Source organism: Melanostigma gelatinosum (assembly GCF_949748355.1).
Source record: "Melanostigma gelatinosum genome assembly, chromosome: 16".
Taxonomy (NCBI): domain Eukaryota; kingdom Metazoa; phylum Chordata; class Actinopteri; order Perciformes; family Zoarcidae; genus Melanostigma; species Melanostigma gelatinosum.
This window is the reverse complement of record NC_136649.1, coordinates 2,212,536-2,233,801: the sequence shown is the minus strand read 5'-3', so window position 1 is coordinate 2,233,801 and position 21,266 is coordinate 2,212,536. Positions and strand designations below refer to the sequence as shown.

Below are 21,266 nucleotides of genomic sequence, written 5' to 3'. Positions count from 1 at the left end.
ATATTTTGAAATGAATTAATGAGAAACACACACATTTAAAATATTTGAAATTGAATCATTAAGTCAAATATACATGTGATGACAAATGGTTAATGATATGGAGAAATAGGATCATTTATTGAGTCTGATCTCATTCATACATTACACAACAATAAATGCCATCTTTCACCACCATCAGCATCTCGTTTATCTAGTTTACCAGTTTATTAGTAGGTTTTCACGTACAAGGAATTTGATTTGGTGTAACGCTGCATTATTAACACAGTAGGAGGAAATTAAATGAAAAATAAAAGTAACTACAAAAATCAAGAAACATAAATATTACATAAATAGCAGAAAATTACAATAGTACAAATACATTCTAAAAAGGAATATGTACAATTTATCTAAAATTGAAATAATAATAATAGAGCTGTGCCTTATGAGAAGTGTATTGTGCAGAAATGCAGAGAGGTTAAAATAATGTGTCGTGTCTATGGGAGGGTATAAGATATGATAATATAGTCATCGTATATGAATGTACATAAATATACAAATATATGAATACAACCCCATCCAAACAATTTTAACCTGTCCTTAATTTAAAAACAAACTAAATATAACTAATCATTTGAGTGTGGCTTTGTGTTAAATGTAGAGAAGTTAAGCACATTGATTGCTCAATCGTCATGGAGACGGTGTAATTGTCATTGGGACAGTTACATTTTATACATTTAGAAATTCACAGGCGATCCTGTATAGCCTAATGTTAGCTTTTTACTTCTGCTGATTTCGTTAACGCTTCAAAAATCATAGAAGTGGTGTTCGTTTGTGAAGATTATCTTGCTGAACAAAACTTGTATATCATAAACGTTTGTTTGCCACAGAGCTTATTTTCCGCAATAATCAGAAATCCAATGGAAATGTTTTGGACTTTTTGTCAAGTGCAATGCTAACTTCCTGGTTGGCCAACTAAAAATACGTCATCCCTGCAGCACTCTATAGTGATGGAGACGATGTTATTGTCATCATGTGACCAGAGCTCTGAAAATAGAACAGAACATGAGCTTCATGGGCTTTAGAAGGAGCCACAGAGAATTCCCATTAAAAAGATGTTCCACCGAGGACACAGAGGACAATCTGTGATGGAAGCTCGTAGAAGCTGTCTGACGAGGTTCTGATTCAAACACACTTTAGAAATGTTTCTAAATATGTTGACTCATTATGAGACATGATGAGGCGCTGCACAGATATTACCACACACTGTCCCACTTCTCTCTCTCTCACACACACACACACACACACACACAGCAGTGGGTGAGGTCTGGGCGTGACTGCCTCCACCAGGAATGCAGTAGTGTGTGTTTTGAACTCTCCGCATACTGTACAATCTCGCAGGCAGATCTGGCAGTTTCTCTGTTCACTCCATCTGACGGACAAACAGAGAGACTCTGATCAGCTCACATGAGCACACTGACGGGGTCAAAGGAGGAGGACGAGCACAAGAGACAAGAGCAGTGTTGTCTGGATAGATGAAACGACTGAAAGAGGATTTGTATTATTTTGGACACCTGCAGGGTTTCTGACTAACTTTTGAGGAACCGGTTCTCTGTGGCATCTATGTCTGGTGGATTTTGTGTTTACGCACTTTCTAATTTAACAAAGTTTTTTTTTTGATTAAGGTCTGTTTGTAAATTCAACTCTAGTTCTCCTCCAGCTCTACTGGAAGGCCCACAGGTGGATCTACGTTTCAGATTTGTACCTCTGTTTATTTTTGGTTAAAATCCGCGTCTTTGGAGTCGAAGCTTCACTTCAGCATCGCCGTCTGACTTTCATTCTATTTCTGTGGATTATGTAGAGCTTGGCAGAAGAAATTCTATTCAGAAGAGATTCAGTGTGTTCTTCAGCGAGAACCAGGTCTTTCAACGTTGGAATGACATTGGAGCTGGGCTGACAGCAGAGCGAATGATCTCCGCCACAGGTCCGCCTGAGCGCTGCTACACACACTGCTGGAGCTCAGCATCGCATAGGAGAGGATCAGAGAGGTAAGAGACCCAGGATGATCCGCACACTTTGTGTACAGCAGGGGTCAGGTGTGGCCAACCTTTTGAATGCAAAGCCTCATTTTTAAATGTTCTTGTTAATCAGTGTTTGACGTATCGACATTAGGGTTAACGGTTATAAGCAATATACAAGAAGGCTGCCGTCCTTATGAAAACATCCACATCTGAGTTGGAATTATCAAAAAAAATCGAACTAATGTAAATAACAAAGGCTGTGAAAGAGACTCGCAGATGAGAGTGAACGTCAACATTTCCAAAATGATTTCCAAAAAACTCACTTGCTAACTTATTGCTTGTGTGCCATTGGTTAATAATTCAAAAAGTTTAAAGGTTAGAAATATGAAAAGTCATAGCACCCCTCTTACTGTATTACTGTAATTACTGTAGAATCCCACAGATTTCCACATTTGACACCGAAGCCGTTAATTGAGAGGAAAACCAACTTTCTGCTCCATAGGGGTGCGCGAGCTGCCTCTAGGGGGTGCGCGAGAGGAAAAATGTAATGGCGGTGCAGTCCTGTCTCCTAAAAATTACGTTCCCCCAAAACTAAAATTACGTTTTACCACGAACGTATTTTCTCCCTGATTACGTTTGTGTTTGACGTACAAATACGTTTCTCATCAACATATCTTTGCCATACTCTAGTCTTTATTATTTTTCTGTGATCTGCCTCGCCTCTACCCCGCCACCCACGAGTTGTTGCCCCGCGGCCTGTTCCGAGGGCTGACAGACCTGACGATCGGGTGCCTCACGGCGGGGGCGGCTGGAGACCTCGCATCCCGGTGCCAACGGGTGAGCGCCCGCCACTCGGAACCATAAAACCAAGTCCCGGATTTCACCCGGGGGACATTCTGGAGGTATTGTGACCGGGTGATGTGCCTCGTTGCTGGGGAGGTATGAGCCGAGAGTGGCGGGGTGTTATGGAGGTATATATTACAACTCGGTGTTGTTCCCGTGCGTGGATGAGCGCATTTCTGCCGAAGACAGGCGGCGTGTTGTGGTAGTATTCTGACTGCGTAATAGGGAGAAGGAGAGGCGGTGGTGGAGAGGGAAAAAAATGTTAAAGAGATGGTGGAATGTATGATTGGAGAGAGAGAAGCGAAAAAGTTGGACGTGATCCCGGTGTCCAACAACACTGTCGCGCGCATTGATGCTTTGTCCGAAGACATCCTGGCTACATTAGTCGGTCGCGTGAAGAAGAGTGAGTTTTACTCTCTGCAAGTAGACGAGCCTACAGATGTGGCCAATCTGGCCAATCGTCTGGTGTACGTCCGTTACCTTTTCAAAGGCACGGTGCAGGAAGAGTTTTTGTGTTTTTTATCTTGTAAACAAACGCCACTCGCGAGCAAACTGTTCTCTCATTGGTCCGATTTTTATGCGGCTCTGTTGCTTTTTTTTTTTAAGGTGTGTGTGTGGGGGGGGGGGGATTTGGGGTGCGTGAACCCGGTCGGGATGTAGAAGGGGGTGCGTGGCCTAAAAAGTTTGGGAACCGCTGCTCTAAACCCAACCGGAAGTCAGCCATTTTAAATTTTTTATGAATTTCCAGTGTAGTTTCTGTCATTTCCAGGTGCTGCACTTTAACGAACTCCTCCTAGGGAATCAGATCAACTTCAAATTTGGTCGGTACAGTCTAAAGACCTTTGTGATGAAAAGTTACTCAAAGCTTGTTGTTTCGTGAAAAGCTGTTGCCGTGGCGACACATTCTTCACCATGAAATATGAAGGTGTTTTGAGGGGCTAAACATGCTCAAAACATAAGCAAACTTGGCATACACATTTAAAGCCCAAAATGTAGTTATACAATATGATTGTATTGGTTCAGAGTGGCAAATCGGCTCAATAGCGCCCCCTACAAAATTCCAACGAAGCAGCCCTCGCAGTACGTTTCACCTAGATGTATGAAATTTGGTAGGAACATGTATCACATATGGACTTAAATAAAAGTATATTGGGGCCATGCTCTGAACCTGCATGCAGTGTCTGACGGTCACATAACTGAATGGCAGCATCAACCAGAGTCCTCGCGCCGTCCGACAGTCGCGGACGTTCTCGGCCGCGCAGGCCGGAGTCCCGCCGGCACCCCGACGTGCATATTGCGAGGGCCCGGTCATCGCTGCTCGCAGCTTTAATTCTTCTTCTTCTTATTTTTCCATTTTCATGGCAAAAAGGAGGTGCTTGGGATACTGTGAAGTTTGTGAAATTTGGCACGCAAGCCAGAATTTGCGAAAATTGCAGTCTGATTGGGGTGTCCAGCTGCGTGCGGTATGAAATATTTGCTCGCTAGCGCCCCCTACAAATCATACCGGTGAGGCCCCTCGGCCAGTATGTCCGATTGACTTGAAATTTGACCCACATGTCCCAATCCGCTAGATAAAAAAAAGCCTCTCAGACCCCTAAGCTCCGCCTCCTTAGATTTTCCGCCATTTTGAATTTAGTGTAAAACCCATTTTTGCTACCCTAGATGCTGGGTCCGATTACTACGAAATTTGTTGTGGATCATTATTAGAGCTACGTCATCAAAAGCTATTAAAAGCTTTTTGATACCTCTTAGCGTTTATAAGATATGGACCAATAAACTTCTTAGAGGCGTGGCTTAATATCAATACACATAACTTCTCAACCCTTTGTCCTAAAATCCCAAAATTTGCAGCATATATGCACATCGCATGCTGTAACATACCCTGAGAATTGACTTTTACACTACGCGGTTCACGCTTGACACAGAGCAACACGACGCACGCGTTTGTTGAGGATGTAACTCGAGTGAACAGACTGAGATCGAGGCGTTTAGCTCAATTCAAGCAATAACATTTATTTGTAACAGAAGTATTATGTCCAGCAGTTAAACGTGCAAGGACCTAGAAAAGTGAAAGCTAAAAGCCGCTTAAGCAGAGTGCGCATGCGTGTTATAGGTTCTTCTGATGGAAGCCTATTGGTTAAAGCAAAGTTGCAGGCGGGGCTGTGTTTAGCAGAACAGCAGCCTGGTTGGAGCACTGGGCATCTCCACCCACACTGGCTCACGTCCGGATCCCGCCTTCTCTGGAACATCAGTGTGTATGCATGTTGTTAACACTCAAGGTGCCGGAAAGGGTGCAGTTCTAAGCTATTTCGAAGTCTCTGTGTGAATAGATAAAGAGAACTCTTCTCCTACTCTAAGATGGCAGTTTCCGCCCTAATCTGGTGGTTTAAGCAAGTGTTTCTTTTCAGGGCCACTGTATCTGTTTCTATCGTGCGAACAGGCGACGGAATGCCCTGCTCGGAGTTTTTGACCTCCTTACATGTGACCTCACAACTCCGCAATATAAGCTTACAAGTATAGCGCATATTATTTAACATTGAATGAATATATTTTATTTACACGTTCTGTAGCGCCAGGCAGAGGATGCAGGAAGCGTCGGACTGTTTGCAAAGCGTCATTTCCGGCACCAGGCGGTCCACGCGGGATTAAACACGTCTCGCTCGCGGACGCGCCGTCCGACGGTCGCGGACGTTCTCGGACGCGCAAGCCAGAGTCCCGCCGGCATGCCGACGCGCACATGGCGAGGGCCCGTTCATCGCTGCTCGCAGCTTTAATTCTAGTTACACTTCATGTTTACTTCTCCTGATCTTTACCTCCTATAACAAGGTCCATAGGGGCATCTCAATAAATGAACATGTTATGTTATATTATATAAGTGTTATTTACTGATTGTTTTCGTGTTGGAATACATGTTAAATATTTAACTGCCAAGTAATAATGCGTGTTTGATACTTACATTTATTTTGCATTCAATCATACTGGGATGTTTGCTGAAATTGATAGGATGGCCCTACCTAGAACATTTCCACCAGCCGCCACTGACAACAGAGTTTATTCAATCAAAATAATAAATGATCAGATCAATTAATACTGCAACCAACAAACGCTATCACACAATTTTATGTCTACTACCTAAAGTCAAATGAATAAAAATGGATGAGGATGTATGTATGCAAGTATGTGTGTGTGTGAGAAGGGAGGAGCCTTAAGGAACTACAGCTACAAAGTACAACCAAAATGGCGGAGAAAATGGTGGAGATGTGGCTATATGTAATCACGTGTGCCGGTGCAGCACGTGTGTGTGAGGTAATCGACTGCTAGGGGTTTCCCAGGGGCTGCTCTGTGTGTGTGTGTGTGTGTTATGGGAGAGGAGGAAAGGAAAAAGGAGGGAGAGGGGGGGGGGGGGGGGGGTCATGAATCAACTCTGTTACAATGTTATAAGGAGCATGACTACGCTGGTTTTATCACGCATAAGTATACCGTAGTCGTCTTTGAACTACCGGCAGCTTATGCAGTGATAAGCCACGACTCTCAGCTCACTCACAGAGTCGAGTTAATGAAGAGAGAAATACCACACGAAGTGAAATAAAATTAATGAAAATAATCCCCAAACAAAACAGATCTTTATCACTGCGGTGAGATGAGCGTATTGTTTTCTTATCACATCTCTCAAGTGATAATACACAAACGCTGCATCCACTCGCAGCGACGGATCTAATGCAGACAGTTACAGCAGTTAAGTACACAATACAGCGGAGCTTGTGGTCTGATTACGCAATACCTGATTACGCAATACCTTGATATCACGCGACAGTAACTTAACACAAACAGGATACGGGAATATCAACACATAAATGAATAACCTAGATTAAACTAAGGTTACATTAAGCTAAACTATGCCCAGACGCCATGAACCTTACTTTGCAGAAGCTTCGGAAAAAAGGGTCAGTCTCCGAGGAGGGGGGGTGCTTGCTGGTCGGCGCGGCGTTTGCCGGCGCGGATTCGGTCCGTTGTGGCGCAGCTCGCTCTGGAGCAAACGCAGGTCCGATCTGTACTCGCTGCAGAGAGGACAGTTTAACTTCGGTTGAGGCGACGTAGTCCGTACGTCTCCCGGGAATCGTCGGTCAGTAGAGGAGTGAGGCTTCGTCGTGATCCTTCTGCCGGAATGTGTACACAAAAAGAAAAAGCGGGGCACGGATCGCGGAAGTGATTAGTCTCAGCGGGATAAGGGCCTGACTCAGAATAGAACACGATTGTTTCGACCAGCGAAATGGCTTGTGACCTGACAGGATTTGATGAGGGTAGAGGCCGCGGCTTCCTCATGGATCTTCTTAGGGACCGGACGGGGTCCGGAGCGAAGAGGAAGAATCTCGCTGTGTTCGGGCTTATAAGCCAGGTCTCAGACACAGCGGGAGGCATTTTCTTGGCCAATGGAGGGTCAGTGTTAGGTTTGGCCGGAGCCGGGAGGTGTGGTCATCTGGGCAGATGTGAGGTCAGGCTTTTGGTGGAACATGTGAGGAGCTCAGCCAGCCAGGAGGTGGCGCCAGACCCCAACACTGGTGCTTGATTGCTAACACAATAGCTTGATCAACTATATATTACCATAATATGTGGTGTGACTTGGGCTTGTTGTTGAGCATTGCATCCAAGTGGCCAATAAATACATGAATATAGGTTAAAGTAACATTTTGATTGTATAACTCTTACTTGTAATGGATGATCTTTTATTTTTTTAATGGTGTTGTCTGAATACTTCTTCTGTCACTGGGATATCAGTTACATGCATAGTGTCTTCTCAATTTAAACTTCCGTGTTCACAGGAAACATAGTTTCCTTTCCTTATACGCAGACAGTGTCTTTTCAAAATAAACTTCTATCATAGGATTACCAGCAAGGCTGGCGGTTCGATCCTTGGCTGCTACGTGTGTCGAAGTGTCCCTGAGCAAGACACAGAACTCCTAACCGCTTCCTGGGCACTTCTCAGCAGCCCACTGCTTCCAATGGATATATATTGGTATTTGATATATATGTACCTAATGTATAATGACAACTATAATAAAGTTGAAGTATTTTAATGTCAAACTCTTGTCTCTGAACAGGAATCGTCGTTGTAGCTAATTGTCGGCTAACCTAAGTAGCTGCATGTTCATTGGCGTGTGCTGGTTTGTTTACACGTGTGAGGTTGTGGGTCACTGTCAATTAACGCACACTTAAAAAATTTAAGATTCCCTGGAAAGTTTTAGATGACTTATGAAAGAATACAAAGATACGTCATGTCCTCAAACACAGGTTTAGCATGTGGGGGATGCCATTCTTAGAAAGGCTTTCTCTGTTTTCTGTATGTCTGAAACCGGCTTTCCTCTTGAAATTTGGGGAATGTTCTATAAAATGATACAAGACATCTAGAATATTTCTATTTGATAGAATGATGCATAAAACATGAATGCACAATACATGTGATACTGTCAAACTGTGGACGAAGATAATTTTAACAACTGTAAAGCTACGTCAGGGGGACAACAGGAAAAGGTGGGTTGAAAACCAGTGGAGAAATAAAATATTAGCATGATATTAAATCTTGAAATACAAGTTATTTTCATATTTCCTCCACGCTATGAGTTGGTTTCAGTGTTCTTTAAGTAATGCTACATCTCTACAGGCTACCTAACCACTAGAGCTCTGTGTTACTGATGGGACTTAGCAGGGAACCATTTCTGGACTTTTTTTGACAAGATATTTTTCATTCAAAAGCATTAAAAACTCCATACCTGAAGCATCACTTTTCACTGGGCGTGAATGTCCTCGATCAGTACGACATCTTCCTGATGAGGGTGTGTCTCTGCGTGCCCCGTCTGGCAGGTCATCCTGCTTCACATAACTGCCCTGCCGCTCCTACACCGCCTGTCAGCCCGGTCGCGCCTTGACATCGCAGCCAACTTCACTTACTGACGGGGGGGGGGGGGGGGGTGCTGATCATTAATCAACATTTAAACCAGATTGGGATCAGTGACAAGAGCAGAGAGATCCAGCCACCTCATATATCAAGGCTGGCTCTAGATAAGATGATGGTGGGGAAGGTTACTGACTAGCTACAAGTTTAACATGGTGTGTGCACTTATACCTGATCCAGGCTGGTTGATGAGTCATGGTTACTGCATTTAATCACTCATAAAGGTGTGCTGTGCTTGAAAAGAGAATTGTTTCATTGTTAATTCAGTTGTGTAAGTTTGTACATCAAGGAATGGCTTGATACGTGGCTTAATACTTAAGCCACGTATTCTTTCATAATTCATGAGTCATTTCTTGTAGACACTTGTGGGAAGTGTGTTTTTACACAAACTCCTGTAAAAACCTTCAGAATATAGCTGATGAATCTGGAAAGTTTGGTGTGTGTAAGTATTACTGAAGTGTTGATTTCTGTCTGAGGCTGAGAAAAAATGTCCTTTAAAGATATGCATCTTAAAATGAGATACATTTTGTAAGATACAACAGTTGAATAGGGTATTTTTTAAAGTAATAGATATCACCATGAAACGTCCCCAGTTGATTACGTACATTGTTGTGAGAAAAACTTATCTCCCACACTCAGAGCGGATTTAAGACAACGAAAGCTCTCAAGAGGCGTTTAGTTATATCAAAAGCAATAGGTTTATTATCAACAGAGTTATGCAGCCCAGCAATTCAACATGCATGGGTTTCTAATAGCTTCACTCTCAATCGAGATCTGCCATAAGAACAACCCTTGAACACAGCAGCGCAGTAATTGATATAGGTCCCTCTTATGGAAGCCCATTGGTCAAAATCAAAGAAGCAGGCGGAGCTTGTTTGTACAAGTAAGCCACCTGGTAGGAGCCTGGACAAATCCGTCCACACTGGCCCGTCCCAGAAGGCGTAGTCATCTGTCAGTGTGCTATGAAATGTTGTAGACTGCAGGGGGGGGACTGGGTTAATACAGCCCGAGGCTGTTGGGCCTACCCTAAGATGGCGGCACTGCCCTTGTGACGCAGTTAAGCCAGTAATCTTCCACTGTTTCTCCCTCGCCCTACCGTCTCATATGAGTATTGCCTGAGTAACTATTAAAGCTAAAACTATTAAAGCTGCTATAAGCTATTTTATCCATACTAACTGCGAAACAGTAGAAGGTGTAAAATATTACACCTTAGAAGAAATAAGATTGCCTAGCATTTTATCAATAACATCCAAACAATTTGTGTTTGTATTCCAAGTTTTCTCAAATTTTATGTTAAAATATACCAACAAGGCATTATCTGATGCTAACTTTTAGTGAATTTAGCAGAAGTCTACAGACACAAAGTAGTAAAATAAACACCTAAATGAATACATGAGATGCTTTCTTTCCAATAGTCTGAAAGAAGACATCTTATGGAAGCAAAATAGACCAAAAGTCTCAAAATGTACTATGTTTTTGCCTGTAATGTCATGGTAGAACATGCATACAAATTAAATTACCAACTAACTTTAATGAAGTAAGTTGGTCTAGAAATGCAGTCTGTCCCCATAGTGGTGCTGTGAATCGTTTGATTCATCTTTTTGTTTCCCTCTTTAGTCAGCACTTCTGGTGAAGTCCCCGCTGTAACCATGGTGTCCCGGGTGAAGCAGCCCGAGGGGCGTGGCCTGTCCTCTCTGTTTTCTTGCTGCTTCAAAGGGAGCGACCAACCAGATATCACCCACTGCCAGGACAACACCAAAACCATGGCTGTGCTGGAGCCCAGCCTGCCCATGCCCCCCCTTCAAGAGCTGGACTCCATGTTCACTGAGCTGGTGGTGAGTCAAAGTTCCTATTCTGAATGCATTCAAACATCCATATTTATTCAGCAGCTTTCTTCTTATGTTCATCATTCTCCCTCTCCATCCTTTCTCTCTTCGGTCCCAGGATGAACTGGACCTTACAGAGGAGCACAGAGCTGCCATGTTTTCTTTGCCAGCAGAGAAGAAATGGCAGCTCTACTGGAGTAAGAAATTGGTAAGGAACTATAAATACAACAGCCAATTTACCTGTATAGATAGTTTATGTATCGTGAGCTCTATGGTAGCTGCTTTTCTTGGATTAGGATTACTACCGCTAAAGCCTCTGTTATACTCGCAAGCAGAGAATGCATTCCAGACGTGCACAGTAGATCGCTACGCTACCACATGTAGCTTCGTGGCTGCTCGGACACATCCAGACTCTACAGTCACAAGAAATTGGCGGCACATGGACGACCCAGACGGCAAGCCCCGGTTCTGCCGAGTTAAGTCAATATGGAAGTGTCTTAAAGTGTGCATTCTCTCTAATATCCACCAGGGGGCGACTCCTCTGGTTGTATAGAAGTCTATGAGAAAATGACTCTACTTCTCTCTTGATTTATTACCTCAGTAAACATTGTAAACATGAGTTTATGTCTCAATCTCTAGTTTCAAGTCTTCTTCAATACAGCATGATGTTCATTTAGTACATTATGGTCCATTTAGAGTCACGCAGACCATGAAGCAGGGTATGCTTTAGGGCGGGGCTTACTGTGATTGACAGGTCGCTGCCGCCACCAGAGCCATATACGGCGTCTCTACGCATCATCGCATTCCAAATATGGTAACTTTTATTGCAAAAAAGCCAAGCTGACAACGTCTGTACTTCAAAATGGCGACGGCGAAATCGGCGAACTCAAGGCTTCATAACAGCAGTTGTTGAAGAAATCATTAAGTCCAGTTCAGAAGTTGCTGTGTTGTTGTGAGTTTAATAAAGCATACCGGTATACTGGTGACCTCACAGACACAGAGCAGATCTGAGCCGGTGAGTTGACCCCAAACAAATGAAAAAGAAGCATTTTATACAGGGAGCCAGAGCAGTGGTTAGACTGTATGTAAAACAGAGGTAAGAGGAGACTATGAACAAAGGGCAGGAAGGGGGGCATTCACATTCAGACCATGTCCTCACTACTCCGTGTCTATTTGGATGCAGAGTTGTGAAATAGAAACAATCTCCGTCCACACGGGAGTTTCAGCATTATTCTCAAGTTGATCTGCATCCACACGGCAGCCTTCGAAGGCAGACAGCACGTGACCATTAACGTGCACTGGGCATGCGCGTGACGGTGTAAACAGGAAGTGGATTGTTTGCTTCGTTAGTCTTTAATAATGAACGGTTGTATTTGATACTTAAGATCTTCCCCTATAAACTCAAACAGACACAGTTCGTGGAAAGTTTTATTTTTCAGAAGTAGTTACAGCGCTGCAGGTCTGTCTATCTATCTCTCTCTCTCTCACATCAACTTTACTTTAAAATCAACACTTACGCGTAAACGTTTACTCGATTATGGTCCATAAATGTGGTCAACACACGTCGATCACTCGTTTCTCACTCGTTTCCTCTGTGTTGTTTGTGTTGTCGTTGTTGTCTGCTCTCGTGGCTCTGCTAGGTGGCTGGAAGTCCCTCTCGTACTGCAGAGCAGCATTTATGCATTGTTCGCTCCATTGGGGTATTCCTTCATGAGATACAGGGATAAGCTGGGTCACCCAGCAGAAAAACAGGGACAGCATCTTCGCCCTCTATCAATTCTTTAGGGCATGGGGGAATTGCTCCATCTTTTAGGGCACAACTCTAGCTCTGAACATCATGTAACACAGTGGTTCTCAACTGGTCTGGCTGTGGGACCCACCATCACCCCTTAATGACAAGCCTCAACCCACGACCCAAATTTTATATATATGTATATATCATTTATATATATATATATATATAATTTGGGTATATCTATATTCAAGAAGTCTAGCAGTAGTAACGTCTCTATGTAATAAACAACTACCAAATCAAATAAAGAACACATCAATTATATTTTAACAATTATTATTCTCATTTTTAAAATTTAACTGGATGGATTATAAATAATACATAGAAATACATAAATAAATGTTCTTCTCATTTCACGTAAAAGAACAGCTGGATTAAAAAATAACTTGCGTAACAAAATTCATTTTAGAAAAATTATTTTCACTGAATTGCCCTGCAGCTTTAAATTCAGTTCATTCAGGGTGAAGTGATGAATCCACAATATTATATTTTTCTCATCTTCTAAAGAGAAATGAGTGTTGGAAGAATTCACTTATATGAGTCTGTCCAGTCAGAGTCTAATAACTCTGGTCTCTCTGGACATTTCTCTCTTTTGGAGATCGTCTTATGATTTGACTTTCACAACACACACCAAAACAGTCCTGCTCTGCTCTTTATTTCCTCGTCTCTCCCCGTGTGTCCCGGTGTGTGAACATCTCAATCAAGTCAGGGAACTTGTCAGAATGCCCATATTTGATTGGCTGAGCTGCATCACGTGATGTGATTCACAATGCATTGGTCGGTGTTTTTCCTGCACCGCTGAACAAGTGCCGTAAATGCTGGAATAATTCCGCTGCATAAAAAATGCCCTTCAAAATAAAATCTTTTTTTGTCAGGCAAAGGCCCACTGGAAACGGGTCCGCGACCCACTTTTGGGTCGCGTCCCACCAGTTGAGAATCACTGATGTAACAGGTCCGACTAGCTTGCTTCTAAGCTAATTTTAACATTACCGCCAATGGGGAAATGCTAACCGCGATTAGCATTTGCGAATATAATATATCTTCATACATCTTTTCATGCTTCATACAGACATACTTATAGACTAAGGTCTCTCAAGGCTACCAAACGGAAGAAGTAAAACGAAGCAGCGTGTCTTCTCATTAGAATCTAAAAACAACGAGGCAATAACTGTTGCTGTTGTAACTCGTAGCTCTGAATAGCATTTATGGCTAACTGGCTTGGCGCTTAATAGGGCTGATGATGCCGCTGGTCATGCCGCTCACTAATGGCTCCAATAACAGCTGATTCCTCCACAGAAATGCAGACTTTTACTGCAGCTTTTGTGCTAGCAGCAACGCTTGAAATTAGTTATGCATGTTGAAATGAATCGCTGGTCGCCCTGCCTGTTTGTTTTCTTCTGGGTACGGGTCACGTGATAGTGAGTGTGACGAATCAGGGACGGCGACGTCATGGCTTCTAATAACCAATCCAGTAGCGAACACGGGTGTGGGCTCATTTTTTCTAACACACATCCATATCCGACCGTCCACACTCAACCAAAACCCCGGAGTTTTCAAATACCTCCAAACTCGGGGGAGTTTTCAGACTCCTCCGTTTAGGGTGCTCCAAAACTCCGGCATGGTGTGGCCGCTCAGTGTAAATGTAGCAAAAACGTAGTAAAAACGTAGTAATGTGGACATGGCCTCAGACCTGCAAGAAGGATACACAGTTGGCATTTGGTCAATCAAGGGGTCGACACAGCAGGGGCCTGAAGTAGCTTCTAGGTGTCATTTGGTTAGGAATTCTGGTCCCAATGTGTATTCTTCATCACAGTCCACAAACCGATGGGTAGCAAGAGGCCTTATTTTCTGTCTTCCGATTATGTTTCTTTGATTATTCCTTGTAACAACTGTAGACAGGGGACAAATGAAGCTGAGGATGCATACCAAATGTGGATGCTTTCACGACGACTACGTCCGCTTCTAATATACAGTCCATGGGACGACCACACAGACTAGCGTTGACCCTCTGATGATGAAATTTATACTTGCATACTCAAGGACGGGGAAAGTATAACTACAGCTTAAGAGTTCAGTATGCTTCAAACAAATACCATCATATACGTGTTGCCATTTGTGTCCAATGGACACACGTGAGGTAGAAAAGAGTTGAGAGCAGTGATGAATCGAACAAATAGGGATAGAGTTCAGTTTCAGACGGTCCATCCAAGAAGACATTCGTGGTGTTGCTCTTGGTTGTTCAAAGGAGTTTGCCTGAAGAACGTCCGATTTTTGGGGTTCATAAAGTCAAAACAATTGTCGACCTCAAATCATTTAAGAAGTTGATCCAACAAATATTTAGTTTGAAGCATACTGAGGACAAAAATGTACTGGCTGCTAAATAACCTCCTTAGTTTTAGTTGGATGAAAAAGGACCATAACACCTAGTCAGTAACTTACATATTCTTTCATTACTCATTCCGTCATTCAGTCACTTACTCACAGAGTAACGACTGAATGTGTCCCCTCGGTGGCTGATAGATTCAAGAAGACGCCATCGTACTGACCAATAGTGACGTGTCTTGAGTTATGGTTCATAGTAGACGAGAGATGCTGGCATCCTTAAACCTTTGTTCGTTTTTCTCACAAGACGTTACGGTCTCAGTAATTTACCACAGAGGTGAGATATGTCTTGGTGAAGAGTACGTTTTGATCAATTAATGAAATATTAAGGCTTATGTCCTGGGAGCATTTTTGTAGTATTGAAAGGTGTCTCCACCAATACCCTCGAAGTGAACTGCTGGTCACGCTTCAGCTCCGCCAAGGCTTCCTGCCTTTCAACCTCAATGTTCTGGCTCCAGAAAACCTAAATCTAAACTTCATAAACCTGCGCTGATGTCATGAATCCCCTATGACAGCCTATGGGTGGCTTTTTGATCATATGATGTTACCATCACCACGACTGGACTCCATCCCCATCTTGTGTACATTTCAAAGCACGATTCTTCAAATTACAAAGTAGTAGGACGACACATAGATTTATTGTCTAGTATAACTAAGTATATCCATGACCCTGACCTGTGTGTCTGTACATGTGTGTCTTGCAGGAGGCAGCGGAGAATAAAGGAGCAACCAGATGGCCAGAGTATTATATTGATCAGCTCAGGTCCATGGCTGCTGTGAGTAACTCTGCGTTTGTACTGATTGGATATTAAATTCCTGTTACGGTTTCTCTCTGTCATGTTGAAATTCTGACCTGTAGTTTTGTGGAAGGCCTCTGCACCTCGTTTGATCAGGACCTGTAGCTCGCGGTGGGAACATTTCATTTTTCTTTTTCTCTCTGACTTTGTTTTGCCTACAATATTTACACTTTGCTACATGGTAATCAGATTAAAAAAGGGGCAAATTGCACTTATCTGCTAAACTTTATGGATATATTTGAACTGTAATATCATTAGCATTATCTTTTGTAGAACTTGAGAAGGGTGGATAGTGGCTGCAAGTGATGCAAAATTCATGGCATTAACCTCCGCGATCCGTTCTTTGGGAATTTGTCCATTTGTTTACATCCTGCTGTTCTAAGGTCATTCAAAGACACAGACAAATGTATCTTTATTGCTAATTTTCTTTATGAAATGTGAAAATATTGATGAATTTTAAAGCCACTTTGAGTACATTTAAACATGTTTTTTTGATGTTGTCTCCACCCCCTGTGTATCAACAAGGACGCTGCAGATAACAATGTATACCAAACTAATTTCACCAGAATAATTTGATACATGGGGCCTCTAAGATGGGTTATTTTTCATTATAGATATTGTCATACATATATTGATATATATCTGCCTTTGAATAATAATGATAATTCAAATGCCATTGCAATTATTTGTAACTTAATGTCAGCTAATATCACGGAGTGCGCCGATCCTACACTACAAACCAGAAACATTTAATTCTAGGGGCCAAACTCTCTCCGTTATCGCCTCTGAGTGTGTATGTGACCTGTAGTCAGGCATTATTTAATCCGACCCCTCTCTTCCCAGAGGAAGACTCTGCTGGGACCGGAGGATGAGGAAGAGCAGGGAAGACATGAAATCGTAGATGGTCTAAAGACAGCACTGAGGACACAGCCAATGAGGTACAACTACACACACACTATTCAGCAATTTTGAGATTTCCCAAAGCTGCATTGCTTTCCCCTGTACTGACCTAGAGAGTAACCTTCACCCTGTGCCATTCTGATCCATCCCCTCCAGGTTTGTGACTCGATTCATCGACTTGGATGGCCTGTCTTGCATCCTGAATTTCCTCAAGTCAATGGACTATGAGACCACCAACTCTCAGGTCCACACCTCTCTGATCGGCTGCATCAAAGCTCTGATGAACAACTCGCAAGGCAGAGCTCATGTGCTGGGTCACTGTGAGAGCATTAACATTATCGCCCAAAGTCTCACCACCGAGAGCATCAAAACCAAGGTACACACAGTGCATTCAATACCCCGTGATGACAAAGAAACACCTAGATTTTAGTGGTCTACATACTTCTTAATTAGAAGAAGTTTGCACCAACCAGGACTGGTAAACCCAGCTGCTGAAATTAGCCATGTGTCACTGACCCGTCCATCCGTTTCCTCTTTGAGTCTTTGCAGTCCGATTCCTGTTTCAGAGCTCAGAGTTCTCTTTTGAAGATGTAATACTGAAGTCACCGTCAAAACACACAACAGGACATTTTTTGCTGGAAGATTTTTAAAAATAGACAAAAAAAATGATTATGTCCACAAGAAACGCTAAACAACTGCAGAAATGCAAAACCACCACAAAGACAAACAGATTGTCTACAAAAAGACCATCAAAAGACGCAAAACCACCACAAAGAGTTGCAAAAAGACCATCAAGAGACACTAAATGACTACAAAGAGAGACTATACAACCACAAAGAGTCAAAAAACCAAATATGTACAAAGTTGTGTCGTGTGTTTTGTAGGAGAAAATAATAAATGCAAAATAGACCAAATGATTTCTCCTTCACATCGATGTTTGCAAAACACAGACACTGATGGTTGAAACATTACCTCTGCAGCCTGCCTATCTTTTGCATTCGTATGCTGCTGTTTTTGTTTCGTTCTGTTTCAATGAATGGAGGGTCACATAAAAAGTCATCACCAGGGCCTGAGGACGGGTGGCAGTTGCCTACTATGAAGCACATGACGGAAATCCAAAAGGAGGAAATGAAACAACACAACACCGTTGAGGAAATGTAGCTGAAGAAACAAAGTCACTGAAACACAGGAATAAATACTGTATTTGGCCTGTTCTTCCAAGATGCACCTGGGCAGATAACAGTTAATCAGGTGGGCAAAGGAGGAGGAAACCCAAAAGTTTACCAAAACGACCAGACAAACAGGCAGGTGTGCACTTCTCTGAGGATTACACAGTGGTGTATAAAGTACCCAAAAGCCATACTTGAGTAAAAGTAAAGATACCTTCCTGGAAAATGACTCCAGTAAAAGTCACCTATTAGAATACTACTTCAGTAAAAGTCTTCTGATATTTATTGTACTTAAGTATCAAAAGTAATTTTCTGATATTAAATGTACTTAAGTATTGAAAGTAAAAGTACAAGTAAATGCTGTTAATAAAAAAGCAAAGTGTCAGAATTTTGAGAATTATGAAGTTTATTCTTTTAAGTGCTGTGGCACCATGACCAAGGACATGGAGCTGTGTTGAACATAATTGGGTTGCTGTGATCCATCCAGGAGCAACAATGTTCAACATAATATATTGTACATAAGTATACTTTTCCATCTACTATGAACTTATCATCATAATTCTCCGAAAAGCAATATGACACTATGAAGGAGTTTATAAGTCTGCTCATTAGACTAGAGGATGTAGAGGGCCAATGCATAATATTATGTTCAGCAAAACATATCCACTTGATGCATCAGGTCAGTGTTTTGAGAAAGGACGCCTGCCTTGTAAACTCCTGTGGGCCTGATTTGAACACAATAGACAAAGGTTTGTCTCAAGATGAATCTGCAATTGGGCGACTGCTACCATCATAACTCCATCTGATCATCCACAACATGACTCAAATATCAAAACATGATCAATACTAAAGCAGCACCGAAAGGAACAACCCAGTCATTACTTGAAGCTGAAACATGTCCTGTTCATCTTCAAAAGACAATTCTATTAGAATGTAAAGAAGTTACATTCTATTAGAATGTAACTTCTTTACATTGTATTAGAATGTAAAGAAGTTACATTCTATTAGAATGTAACTGTAAGTGTTAGTTTGACCATCCACCTCTCCTCATCCCACCCGTCCTGTGTGGAATTCTACTCATGTAGCTATAGCATGTAGCATCCTGGGCATCACTGGGAATCAAAACACCGCGGCTTTGAGAGCACTTGTTTGCAATTGTGCATTAACGTGATTAACCAATGATTTAACTTGCTGCTAGGACCACTGATTCACCAAACCTGCTTGCTTGCAGTCTGTGTTCCAACACAGTCCCCGACGCTGCTCTCAGGATTCATTTTGTTTCTAAAGATAGATTTGATTTTGCAGCGAGTAACGAAGGTTTCAGGGGAAATGTATCGGAGTAAAAGTATCGGTTTTCTTTGCAAAATGTAACGAAGTAAAAGTCAACAGAAATATAAATAGTAAAGTAAAGTACAGATATCCAAAAAAATGACTTAAGTACAGTAAGGAAGTATTTCTACTTCCTTACTGTACTTCACTGGGATTACACTAGTCATGGCAACATGTCAGAAGAGACGTGTGACCACTAATAAAGGTGACAAGGGAGCATGCTTCTCGTGGTCTTCTGGTTCTGTTGACCGTGATCACATTTTTGCCCAGATCTGATGACAAGATCATAAAATAATAAAGTAAATAATCAGGGCCTTCTTTCTCCGCTCTTCTCCCTCTCCCTACAGGTCGCAGTGTTAGAGATCCTCGGCGCGGTGTGTTTGGTGCCAGGGGGCCACAAGAAAGTACTTGAAGCCATGCTGCACTACCAGAAATTAGCTTCGGAGAGAACTCGCTTTCAGGTCTGCTTCTGTCTCATCTGTGTGTGCTTCTCTCAGTCTTCTGCTAGAGACCACTGACATCCAAGAATTCAAGGATTCAAGGATCATTCATTGTCATTACGTAGCCCATTTTTGCCACTCACATTCATATATCAGATTGGGACAGAAAGTAATCGGCATCATTTTATCTGAGTCCACAAGCAGCAAATCACATCAAATGTGTATCAATTTCACATCACAATTTACAACGTTTTCCAATGTTGTGGGCATCAAAAGAAAGAAAGATTGTTTTATAATGGTGACACATTATTTGTCTTTTGTCTGCAGACCCTGCTGACAGACTTGGATAGATCCACAGGCCGCTACAGAGATGAAGTGAACCTGAAGACTGCCATCATGTCCTTCATCAACGCCGTGCTGAGCCAGGGAGCAGGAGAGGTGAAGAAGCATCGCTCCTCTGTTTGAAATATCGTCTGTGCTTCGTGTCAAATGTCTTATGGACTTGGGTTTGTGATGTAGCTTGGTCCCAAAAGATGTACGTCTAGATGCTCACACCTTGATTTTATTTTCAAAAGTTAATATGTAATGTGGCAACACAAAGGCAGTGTTACCCGTTCCTGCACAGGGGGATGCTTTCTTTAGCTTCCAGGTCCAAAAGATGATGCTCACTGCTAATTGGCGTATAAATCGCCTTCTCTAGTTTCCAGTAGCAGTCCAGTTGTTCTCTTCAGGTTTATTGACTTGTTGTTGGTCAAGAAATAGATCTAGAGACACACCTTTACATTTAGATTCTGAGGGACAGATGTTTTCTGCTGTTCTTAATTAAAGCTGAAATAATTATAAGTTATCAGACACCAGTAAAGCTGCACTATAAGTACTGTATCTTTAAGTGATATCATGCTGGTATATATATTTGCCTTTGTGTTTGTTTGATACTCTGTCTGAACTCCATGCATAACTTTTCGACCTGTCTTATTTTTACATATTGTCGACCCAGAACATGAATACGATGATTACATTTTAGGATTACGGGATATGCTGATGACAGTATTGTCTTCCTTCCTGCTGGGGAATAAACTCCACATGGCACGTCATGTGTGTGTGCATGTGTTTGCGTGTTTTCAGACCAGCCTGGAGTTCCGCATCCATTTGCGTTATGAGTTTCTGATGTTGGGCATTCAGCCGGTCATTGACAAACTGCGCTCCAATGACAACGCCACCCTGAACAGGTACGTCAGCTGCGCCTACAGGTGCAAGCATTTTCAAACCTCAATACTGTGCCATTGAACTGACAAACAGGAAGCAGGACGGGGAACATATTTGCACTTCGGCTTACCTTGACTGAGTTCAGTTGTTTATTGTGTGTTGTTTCCAGACATCTGGACTTCTTTCAGATGTTGAGGAATGAAGATGAGCTTCATATGTCCAAACGGTTTGATGCTGTAAGTCCATTTTTCTACCCGAAAGGTTTTCTATATATGAGATCCCAGATCTTTAAGGATGAAAAGAAAGATTAGGTTTTTTTATTTTTAACAATAAACACCATTAGTTCTGACACACCACAACTTCAAGTGGAATTTAATGGAATCTTGGAAAACAAAATAACACATTAAAACATGCTGCATACTATTATTACTATTATAAGTTCTACAATTATACACTTTGTGAGAGTCGCTGTGAGCTTATTTGTGATTTAAAACGTTTTAGTTTGTTTTTCTCTGTTTTTGCTATCTTGGCTTTTATTTCATTTGAATCTCTGTGTTTTAAATGTGTTCTGATTTATTGTTAAGCACTTTGTAACAGTGTTTTGGAAGGTGCTATATATACAAAGTTTATTATCA

The 21,266-nt window shown here is 42.1% G+C and overlaps 1 protein-coding gene across 1 annotated transcript in view; it reads left to right on the top strand.

The window, feature by feature from the left end:
- Positions 1-1,896: 1,896 nt before the first annotated feature.
- The window catches only part of LOC306789953 (disheveled-associated activator of morphogenesis 1-like), a 33,283-nt gene continuing 13,913 nt past the window's right edge, over positions 1,897-21,266 (top strand). Inside the window, exons 1-10 of the mRNA XM_079286058.1 lie at positions 1,897-2,024; positions 10,408-10,625; positions 10,735-10,824; positions 15,495-15,566; positions 16,431-16,525; positions 16,644-16,863; positions 19,333-19,446; positions 19,753-19,863; positions 20,551-20,654; positions 20,801-20,867. Of these exons, the coding sequence (XP_079142184.1) occupies positions 10,440-10,625; positions 10,735-10,824; positions 15,495-15,566; positions 16,431-16,525; positions 16,644-16,863; positions 19,333-19,446; positions 19,753-19,863; positions 20,551-20,654; positions 20,801-20,867 (1,059 nt within the window). The 5' untranslated portion in view covers positions 1,897-2,024; positions 10,408-10,439. The remainder of the gene's footprint in view (positions 2,025-10,407; positions 10,626-10,734; positions 10,825-15,494; positions 15,567-16,430; positions 16,526-16,643; positions 16,864-19,332; positions 19,447-19,752; positions 19,864-20,550; positions 20,655-20,800; positions 20,868-21,266) is intronic.